Source organism: Pleurodeles waltl, chromosome 8, assembly GCF_031143425.1.
Source record: "Pleurodeles waltl isolate 20211129_DDA chromosome 8, aPleWal1.hap1.20221129, whole genome shotgun sequence".
Lineage (NCBI taxonomy): Eukaryota > Metazoa > Chordata > Amphibia > Caudata > Salamandridae > Pleurodeles > Pleurodeles waltl.
This window is the reverse complement of record NC_090447.1, coordinates 1,328,178,118-1,328,189,092: the sequence shown is the minus strand read 5'-3', so window position 1 is coordinate 1,328,189,092 and position 10,975 is coordinate 1,328,178,118. Positions and strand designations below refer to the sequence as shown.

Here is a 10,975-nt window from a genome sequence, read left to right as displayed (position 1 = left end):
CAGGAACCCCTCTGCTGGGTTTGGATGTGGTTTTGCAAGAAGACCTCCCTCGATGCACCAGGAGTATAGCTACTCAAAAAACATTGACACAAAGTTGAAAAAGACCAGTCAAAACTGAGGGGTAATCTTTTTTCGGATCAGTGCTGGTTTGGCGTGGAAATAAAAGAACTGACGTTAGCACATCGGGGTGGAACCTACATAAGACTTGCAACGTCATTTGTGTCGCGGACACCACTGACTGACTTGGAGCCGATCAATGCCAGCTAACGGTGTGCAGGGGTACTGCTTGAGAAAAATCTCCTGACCCAGACTGACACCAAAGGATGGCTCTGTCTGATCAGTATGACCAACAAACGTACAAATGTTCATGTAAACTATGTAAAATGTAGCCATAATGCTCATTCAATCAATCCATCAGTGCTTGTAAAGCGCAGCTACTCACAAGTTAGGGTCTCAAGGCGCTTGGGCGTGTAGCGTTTACCGATGAGGTGGTTCTTAAAAAAGCCATGTCTTCAGCTCCTTCGTGAAGCTGAGGGAGGTGGTTTGTCTGATGTGGAGAGGAAGGGTGTTCCAGGTGGTGGCTGCATGGTAGGAGGAGGAGCGTCCTCCTGTTCTGGTTTTCCTGATGCGGGGTACTTCTCCAAGAGCGAGCTGGGCTGAGCGTCGGGACCTGTAGGGTGCGTGGAAGTTGAGTCGCTGGTTCAGGTAGGTTGGTCCGGTGTTGTGGAGGGCTTTGTGTTCGTGGGTGAGGATCTTGAAAGTGATTCTTTTCTCTATAGGGAGCCAGTGCAGTGTGCGCAGGTGTTGCGAGATGTGGCAGTGTTGAGGTAGGTCGAGGGCCAGTCTGGCAGCGGCATTTTGGTTGTTTTGTAGTTTGCAGGTGAGTTTTTTTGTTGATTCTGGCGTAGAGTGCATTGCCGTAGCCCAGTATGCTGGTGATGGGGGCGTGTGTGATGGTCTTTCTATGTTCACGGGGGATCCACTTGAAGGACTTGTGTAGGAGGTGGAGGGTGCGGACGTAGGTGGAGGTGACTGAGTTAATTTGATGGTTCATGCTGAGGTCAGAGTCCAGAATGACTCAGAGGTTGCGGGCTTGGCTGGAGGGGGTGAGCGTGTTTCTGAGGGTGGGTGGCCACCAGGAGTCGTTCCACGCATTGGGTTGGGGGCCCATGATGAGTACTTCTGTTTTGTTTGCGTTGAGTTGAAGGCAGCTGTTTCTCATCCAATTGCCAACTGCTTCCATGCCTTCGTGGAAGTTGTGTCTGGCTTTGTCGGGTGCGTTGGAGACCGAGAGGATAATTTGGGTATCGTCGGCATAGGAGATTATGTTTATTCCGTAAGCTTTAGACGAGGATAGCTAAAAACAACGTGGGGCAGAGGGAGGATCCCTGGGTCACTCTGCAGGTGGTGGGTATGGGATCTGTGAGGAAGGGGGTGAGTCTCACTCGTTGATTTCTGCCAGAGAGAAAGGATTGGATCCAGTCGAGGGCCTCGTCTCTGATGCCGGCTTCGTGGACTCTACTTATCAGGGTGCGACTGTGTCGAAAGCCGCCGAGAGGTCTAGTAGGATGAGTGCCGCCGTCTCTCCCTTGTCCAGCAGGGAGCGGATGTTGTCTGTTGCGGCCAGGAGGGCTATTTTGGTGCTATGGTTTTTCCTGAATCCGGATTGGGAGATGTTGAGGATGTTGTGGTCTTCTATAAACGTGGTGAGTTGGCTGTTTACTACTTTTTCAATGACTTTCACAGGAAATGGAAGTAGGGAGATGGGCCTGAAGTTTTTGAGGTCGGTGGGGTTTGCCAAGGGTTTCTCTAGAAGGGGGTTGATCTCGGCGTGTTTCCAGTCGTTAGGAAAGGTGGCGGCAGCCAGAGAGCGGTTGATGGTGAGGGAGAGCTTGGGGGCGATGGTGTCTGCGGCTCGGTTGAAAATGTGATGGGGGCATGGGCCGTGGGGGCCCCCAGAGTGTACGGACTTCATTGTTCTCAGCGTATCTTCGGTGATGAGGGAGTCCAGGTGGTGATTGGTGGTTTGTTGGTGTCGGGATTTGGCAGAGGGGGTTCTGCGTGTCGGTTGTCCTTGTTGAAACTGTCGTAGATGGTCTTGATTTTGTGGTGAAAGTACGTGTTGAGTCTGTCACAGAGGTCCTGTGAGGGTGGGATGTCCGTTGTTTCATTAATGGGTTGGGCAAACTCCTTGATGCTGAAGAGTTCCTTGCTGTATAGCTTTCTTTCTGGTGTTTCTGATGAGTTGGTAGTGTGCAGTGGTGGCAGCTCTGACGTTGCTATGGCTTCTGTGGATTTGGTGTTTCACCAGATTTTCTCAAGGCAGCCACAAGTGTGTCTAGATTCTCAGAGTTCGGGGGTGAACCAACTGGCTTTCTTGGCGTGGGTGCTGTTCTTTTTGAGGGGGGTTATGGTGTTGGCGCAGTCAGCGATCCATTTGTGGAAGGTGCTTGCTGCGGTGTTTAGGTCATCGTTGGGTGCAATGGTGGGGGCGGCAATGGCGAGTGCTGCGGTGAGCTGTTAGTCGGTTATTCTTGTCCAGTTTCTATGTGATGGTTGGAGTTCGGGTCTCATGATGGTGGGTGTGTTAAAGGTGAAATGGATGCCTTGGTGGTCTGTCCATGGGAGTTCCGTGGTGTGACTGAAGGTAGCGGAGGTTCCTGTAGTGAAGATGGGATTGAGGGCGTGTCCTGTTGAGTGTGTTGGCTCTGTCACAATCTGTCAGAGTCCTATGTTGTGGAGGTTGACTAGGAGGGATGCGGTGTTAGGGTCTTGTAGAGTCGAGGTGGAAGTTGAGGTCTCCCAGCAGCGTGTAGTTGGTGGCTGTGATGGTTTGTGCAGAGATGCAGTCCGTGACGAGTCTGTGAAGGGTGTACGTAGTCCTGGGTGGCGGTAAGCGAGGGTTCCCAAGAGGTGGATGTCGGGCTGGTGTGTAGCTTGAAGAGGAGGTGTTCCATCAGGCTTGTGGATTCTTTGGAGTGTATGTTCAGGTGAAAGTTAGACCTGTGGACGATGGTGATTATCCCCCAAGGGAGGCTGGAGCGGTTCTTCTGGGCAATCTTGTATCCCTGGGGTATGGCGATGGCGATGTCCGGGCCTGAGGTGATGTTGGTCCAGGTCTTGGTGAGGAACACTACGCCAGGGGTGGTCATGTCAAGGAGGTCCCAGATTTTGGTAGCATGTTTATGGAGGGAGCGGACGTTGAGGAGAATGCACTTCAGAGTTTTTGGGGTTGGACAGATGTGGGTGGGTTGTGCTTGGTCCAAGGTCTTGATGGTGGTGTAAGTTTGGAGGCAGCTGAAGGGACCATGGCTGTTACCTGGAGATGCTTGCTTGCAGTTGTTGTTGCGTCATTGTGGATATCCTGAAAATCCCACTTGATTTTACGTTTCAATGCTTCAACAAGCCCAGTCACACACGCTAAGAAATGTAAAAAAACACAATATTCAAATCAGCAGCAAATCTTTATTGCAAAATGTAAAGTGAACGTTTGCCACTCTTGACAGCAGATTATTCGAGACCCCTTCAAATGGTGTAATAGAAGTGTTCAACAATCTGTTAGTGTCTAAAAGCCTTGCATGTATTAGGTCTATATTATGCCTCACTGCTATAATTCAGTATATTTCAACATACTATGAAGACTGAACTAACAGTCTAACGCTGTCATAATGAAATTCAAAATTATAGTGACGAAGCACAAAGCAGTATTGTTAGCGCAGCCTTCAAAAATGTGGTACAAAGTAAGTGGAGGGGCTGCCTATGTTCATTACAAATGCCACCAACAAAACAATTTATAGGGTTTGCTGTTGAATAAGAAATGAGGTTTCAATAATACAAAGACTTCAAAAAAACAAAAAATGCATATCTGTTGCGACAAACCTTTCAACCATTAACAGGAAGTCCACAGTAATCAACAATAACTGGTGGACTGTAAACATAAGTAAAAAAAGCATTTGGTTATCTGCAGATTCACCAGCTTGAGAACTATTCTTACAATATTTATAATGTGCAAAATATCTGCATAACTGTACACATTTGCAAATACAATGGCTTCACACTTAAGTGCTTACAAATATTTACACCTTTAAAAAAAAAAAAAAAAAAAAAGAGAAAACAAAGTTAAGATCCTATTTACAAAAACTGTCTTAGATATAGCATTACTTCGTGCTATAAAGAAACAGCTAACAAAATGCACGTTTTCTTGCTGACGGTGGACTTCTTCCAATGCCTTATTCATCGTAGTGCAGAGACAATAAAAATTTATCCACGTCCATACCAGCTGGAAACGAATCCAGAAGCTTTTTCTTTTTCTGCTTCTGCAAGGAAGAATAATTTGAATTGTTAGTACGCTTAAAAACACTGCAAAATAACAGTATGAAGCTGGATTATAACATTTCTCTTAGACACATTTATTACTAACAGATTCTTAATTTTTCGGAACACTTTTTTCGGAACTCGATTTACTAATTCCGATCGCCCATCCCACAGACTTGTGGTTGTCCAGCACGAGTCAGAACTCCTGAAAACATTTTGACTGCACCAAAAGGTAACGTTATGAAGCCTCGGATCTCAGCAGCGATGCTTCAAGGGTACATGAACTGAATGTTAACTGTGTGTCAGAAGAGGACGAGTGCGTGACAAGGGTCCACTATACTACCGCCACCCTACCAAAACCACCACAAACAACACGAAAACCAAAGAACTCTGTAGAGAGTCCAGGCACACCAGATGTGAGGAGGCTGATTGCATCTTTTGTAGTAGGACTCCTGAGACATACTAAGTCAGGCATACAAAATCTGGGATAGAAGAGAAACCTTGCTAAAAAATGTACAGCTAATCACAATAACCAGATGCCTAAAACAATCATTCAACATGGCATTTGTTTCATCTTCTCTTTTTCATTCAATCTTTCAACCTCAATAACCTTATTCTAATACCAGTTACAATATACTGCCGATGGAACAGAGTGCTGGTCATACTTAGCACTTCTCAGCCGCTTTCCTGCAGCATAAATCAAACACAATTAACACACTCCCCACCTCGTGCCACATGATGAATGATCTTATCAATGCTGCATAAAGATTTTGTAAGGCCATCATTCTCTTTCTGGCACTGCTTAGCCAAATCAAATATATGCAGCTGACACCCCGATCTTAGTAGGCATGCATGAGTGCCTATAAGGATTTACTAATTACCTAACTACTTTACAGTTAAAAATGAGAGGTATTGTTGGTCATGGACAACCTCCAGGTTTGCATTTTGCACGACTTAACACTTAACCAAGAATCAAGCCTTATATGTAAAGTACACAACCAGGGAGTTATTTGAGAAATGTATCTTTACTCAAGCATAGTAAGACAAGTGAGAGTACAAGCATTTGCAATGCAATAGGTCTCGAACTTGTGAGAGTTGGAGTTATTGGCGTCGTAAATGACAATGTCCTTTACCTATGTGTTTTGTTTTGGAGTGTAATGGATGTATGCCAAGTGCCAAAGCAACCCTCCCAGGCCTGTTGCTGCAGGGGAGAGAGAACACAAGGCTGCCATCTTGGGAGTGTTTTTGCTCATTCCTACAGACTCGCTGTGATACCCTAGAGATGGAACCCTTTCGAATGTGTTTACCTAAACCTTAAGAGCATCAAACAAGCCACAAAGAGGCACTTTTGTGGGATTTAACCTAGAGAATGAGGATGTACAGCCAGGGAAATGTTGCAGTTGCTGGAAGGAGCCGGAGAAACAATGTTGCAAGGCGTTGTCGTCGCTGGAGTTGCAGATTGTTGGTTCCTGGAGGGTCCAGTTGCAGTCCCAGTGGCCAGAAGATGAAGTAAACAATGCAGAAGAGCCCTTTTGGAATCTTGGGCGTCAAATCACCTACCCTGGAGGGAGCCCCTAAATAGCCCAGGAAGTGGGAGTGGTCACCTAGCAGGGTGACCACCTATCAGGAGGAGGCTGTGACGTCACCTGCCTGACCTGACCAGCCCACTCAGATGCTCCCAGGACCCTCTGCCCACCTTCAATTTAAGATGGCAGAATCAAGTGGCCAACTGGAGGAGCTCTGGGCACCACCACTGGGGTGGTGATGGACAGGGGAGTGGTCACTCCCCTTTCCATTGTCCAGTTTTGTGCCAGAGCAGCAACCAGGGGTCACTGGACTGGTGCAAACTGTTTTATGCAAGGAGGGCACCAAATGTGCCCTTCAAAGCATACCAGTGGCTTGGGGAGGCTACCCCCTAGCAAGCCATGTAACACCTATTTCCAACGGGAGAGGGTGTTGCCTCCCTCTCCCAAAGGAAATCCTTTATTCTGCCTTCCTCTGCTTGAGCAGGCTAAGCAGCAGGAGGGCAGAAACCTTTCTGTGGGGTGGCAGCAGCGCAGGCAGGCTGCACGTAAAACCCCAGAAAACTGGTAGGAGCAAAGCTGGGGGTCCCTTAAGGAGCCCCCAGAGTGCATGGAATCATACAACCAATACCTGCAACAGTATTGGGGTATGATTCCGACATGTTTGATACCAAACATGCGTAGGTTCGGAGTTACCATTATGTAGCTGGACAAAGGTTGTGCCGTGTGCAGTACACGGGTAAAATGGCTTCCCCGCAGTCACAAAGTACAGGAAACATGGAGCTGGAGTTCATAGGGATACCTCTGCTCATGCAGGGGTGCCCTCACACACAGGTACTGAGGGCCTACCATATGGGTGAATTGCAGTGACCTGTAGTGAAACGGTGAATTCACCTTTCCATACAAGCTGCAATGGCAGGCCTGCAGACACATTTTACATGGGCTCCCATGGGTGGTATAATACATACTGCAACCCAAGGGGAACCTCTGGTGCCCTAATGTCCTGGGTACCTAGGTACCATATACTAGGGACCTACATGGGGGCACCAGTATGCCAATTGTGGGGTGTACTAAATCAGGAACAACCAAATTTAGAGGGAGAGAGCACAGTCACTGGGATCCTGGTTATCAGAATCCCAGTTAACACAGTCAAAACACACTGACAGCAGACAGAAGGTGGGGGTAACCATGCCAAAAAGAGGGCACTTTCCTACATAACCCCCACATCCCAAAAGAATGACAGTAAGGATAACCTTGTCCAAATGAGTCTTCATGGTCTAAGTTGAAATATCTGGTGAGCCCCTCTTCATTAGAGTGGTTACTCCCAGGTGTCTGTTCCACTGTATAGTCCATTCCCTGTAGGTATATGGACCACATCAAAAGTTTGTGATTTTCACTTTTTATTTGTTTTAACCACAGAAGGGGCTTGTAGTTTGTTTGAACAAGGACGTGAGTGCAAAACAAGTATGACCTGAGTCTCGTCAAAGCCCAAACCACTGTAAAGGCCTCTCTTTCTCTGGCTGACCAACACTTTTCCCTGGGGGTCAACCTTCTGCTTATAAAAGCTACAGGTTGGTCCTGGGCCAATGTATTTATTTGTGACAGTACTGCCCCAATACGTACTTCAGAAGCATCTGTCTGTACTATAAATTGTATGTAGTAGTTAGGGCTTCTTAAAATAAGAGCAGAGCACATGGCCTGTTTAAGGCCATCAAAGGTTTTCTGGCAGCTGTGTGTCCATAAAACGTTCTTTGGCATTTTATTTTTTTTAATTTTATTTTTTGGAGGGGAAGCCATTTAAAGGGGCTAAAATGGAGCCATAATTCTTAATGAAAATCATGTAGTACCCAGTGAGGCCTAGGAAGGCTCTAACCTGGTTCTGTGTAGCAGGGGCAGTCCATTCCAAAATATTCTGGGCTTTCCTCTATAGTGGCTGAATCTGGCTTCCACCTACCAGGTGGCCCAGAAATACCACTTTCCCCTGCCCTATGTGGCACTTAGAAGCCCCGATAGTGAGGCCTGCCCTTTGCAGAGCCTCCAAAACATGTCCTAGGTGGATCTGGTGATCCTCCTAATTGGAGCTAAAACAGCTATGTCATCAAGATAAGCTGCACTGAAGCTTTCCAATCCTTGGAGAACTTTATTCACCAGCCTCTGGAATGTGGCAGGTGCATCTTTCAACCCAAAGAGCATCACACTGAAGTAATAGTGCCCACCAGTGGTAAAAAACTTATGTTACTGGTTTAGCATCCTCTGATAACGTGATCTGCCAATAGTCAGCAGTCAGATCAAAGGTGCTCAAATACTTGGCAGATGCCTGTGTATCTATAAGCTCATCTGCCCTAGGGATAGGATGAGCATCTGTCTTTGTGACAGTGTTGGGACCTCTGCAGTCTACAAAGAATCTAATTTCCCTTTTGCCATTCTGAGAGTGGGGATTTGGGACAAGCACTACAGGACTAGCCCAAGGGCTGTCTGAGGGCTCAATGACTCCTAGGTCTAGCATCTCCTGAACTGCATACAGACTTGATGAATTCGCTGAAATGATCAGCCTGCCTGTAAATTTTGCTCTTTAATAGGCAAGCTGTACCCTGTGTCAATGGTGTGTTCACACCATGTGGTCTGGCGAGGTCTCAGGGAGAACAGTTCTGAGAATTGTCCTAGGAGGTTTCTGCAGTCCTCTTTTTGGGACTCGGAGAGGCAGTCAGCAAGCACTACCCCATCAACTGAGCCATCAACTGCACTGTGGGAGAAGAGGACAGGGAGAGGGTCACTCTCTTCTTTTTGTCCCTCATCAGCTGTCATGAGTAGTCATATCAGACCTGTCATAGTAGGGCTTAAGGCAGTTCCACATGAAGCACCCTGTGGGGGTTTCTGGGAGTGCCAAGGTCTATCAAGTAGGTAACCGTACCCTTTTTCTCCACAATAGTATGGGGACCACTCCACTTGTATTGGGGTGCTCTGGGACCTACACTTTCTGTCCCCATGCAACAAGCCGACCAAAGCTTTCACAGAACAGTCCACAAATCTACTCAATCTTGGGACAACTTCTTTTTGGTTTCCCTGAACTTGATTCTGTATTCTTCAGTGGTCAGCTCAAATTTATCTAGCAGTGCACTTTTCAAAGCTGTATATTTGTCTGCATTTTCCACTGACAGTGAGGAGTTTGTCTCTGCCTTTGTCAGAGAAGGAGAGCCACAATATTGCTGCCCACTGCCTTTGGGGGACCTTTTGAATTTTATAGGCCCTCTCCAGTGAACTATTTAAACTATTACTTGTAAGGTAGGACTATCTTGCTCATGTTCCCCGAATCATAGGAATCCTCCCTGATTCTGGTGTCCCTAAAGCTCAAATTGCTGCCACCATGGGGTGCTAACCCCAAACCCTGCCTTTCCCTTTCCACTGCCAAAGCCTCGCTATCTAGGGCTAGCTGTTGCTGCTGCAGTCTCAGCCTTGCCTCCTCCAACCTCAGAGACTGAGAAGACATGGGAATGGACAGAGGAGGATCTATCCCTCCTCTTGGGAACCCTCTGAACCAACCCCCTAAGAGTAAAGGTGGGCCTACTGGGATGGCCTCCCTTCTCACTACCTGCAGTGCTCAAAACAGGGCTGTGGTGTTCCCCAGGTTCTTCCTGACCCTCCCCAGGGTAGCCCAAGTCTACCCTGTCTAGGACTGGAGGGTAAGCGTCTACGTCTTCCTCCTCCTGGCTACCAGCACTGTGCTGGTCAGCCTGGAGGAGTAAGCCAAGAAGCAGACTCTTGTTGGAATTTCTCCCAGTCTTCATTTTTCTACTAGCACACATCTCCCTATGCTCTTGGAAGGTGAGTCTGAGGCCTGAGAGTTGTGCTCTATTGAAGACATGTTCTTGCTAGAGTGGTGTAGGTGTGCCTAACTACTCTAACACTAGGCTCTCAGATAGGTCCGGAGCAAGGACTATACTAGACCGCTTGCTTACCCAAACTCAAAGGACTAGAATCCTAACAACTAAGTGTAGTGTGTATGTGGCAGATAGTAATGGTCTTTACTGTTGAAAGTACCCAGTAACAAAGTGGTAAAGCAACTGCAAGTGCCTTATCCCACCGCTGCCACCAATGTAGGAAGATGGCCTGTTGTGTGCTGAGCACCTATGGTGTTATCGCCTTATACCAGATCCAGGTATCCCCCATTAGTGAGGTGTAGGAATGTCTAGGAAGCCAGGGCTCTCTAGAGGTAGCTATGGATGAGCTGCCAAGACTTATCTAGGAGACATGCAAAGCTTATGCAATACCACTACAGTCACACAGCACTTACACACAAGAAAGAACCACACAGTGTTACAAAAATAAAGTTACTTTATTATAGTAACACAAATACTAAAATCCTGAATAGGCAATACTCCAATAGGAGGTAAGTAAACACACTTATGTACACATTAGAAGTTAGTGATTAGCATAGAAAGAACTATCAACTAGTAAAAACAATAGGAAATAGTGAAGACCCTAGGTGGGAGGTCAAACCATATACTAAGTGGAATGTGGAAAGGCAGCCCCCCCCCCCCCCCCCCATCCAAGGAAGTGGAATGAGGGGAGCTGGAGGAACTAGGAACCCCATAAAGCTAAGTACCCAGGGTGACCCCCCTCCCCCCAGCGACCAGGAGAGAAGAGGTAAGGCGCAACCCAATAAGAAAACTTTGAAAAACAAATGTGCAAGACCCAACAAGACTGGAAGAAACCAAAGGTGGATCCTGACAGAAGAGGACCTGCAAACGAAGAGGATCAAGTCCAGTTCAAGCTGGCAGGATTAGGCGCTACAATGTCGCTGGTACTCTTCTGGCTACTTTGTTGCAGTTTTGCAGGCGTCCTGGAGCAGTCAGCGGTCGAGCCTTGGCAGAAGTCGAAGAGAGAAGTGCAGAGGAGTCCTGCTGGATTCTTGCAAGTCGTACTCTGAGGAAAAGCCCACAGGAGAGACCCTAAATAGCCCTCAGAGGAGGATTGGCTACCTAGTCAGGTTTGCACCTATCAGGAGGGGTCTCTGACGTCACCTGCTGGCACTGACCACTCAGAGGCCCCCCAGAGTGTCCTCACACCTCTGGAAACAAGATGGCAGAGGTCTGAGACACACTGGAGGAGCTCTGGGCACCACCCATAGGGTGGTGATG

General features: G+C 47.5%; 1 protein-coding gene across 2 annotated transcripts in view; it reads right to left on the bottom strand.

Moving 5' to 3' along the window:
• Positions 1 to 3,445: 3,445 nt before the first annotated feature.
• Positions 3,446 to 10,975, bottom strand: part of NPAT (nuclear protein, coactivator of histone transcription) — a 310,955-nt gene continuing 303,425 nt past the window's right edge. For both annotated transcript variants that reach the window (XM_069202322.1, XM_069202323.1), the window contains exon 19: positions 3,446 to 4,316. In XM_069202322.1, the coding sequence (XP_069058423.1) occupies positions 4,230 to 4,316 (87 nt within the window). In that variant the 3' untranslated portion in view covers positions 3,446 to 4,229. The remainder of the gene's footprint in view (positions 4,317 to 10,975) is intronic.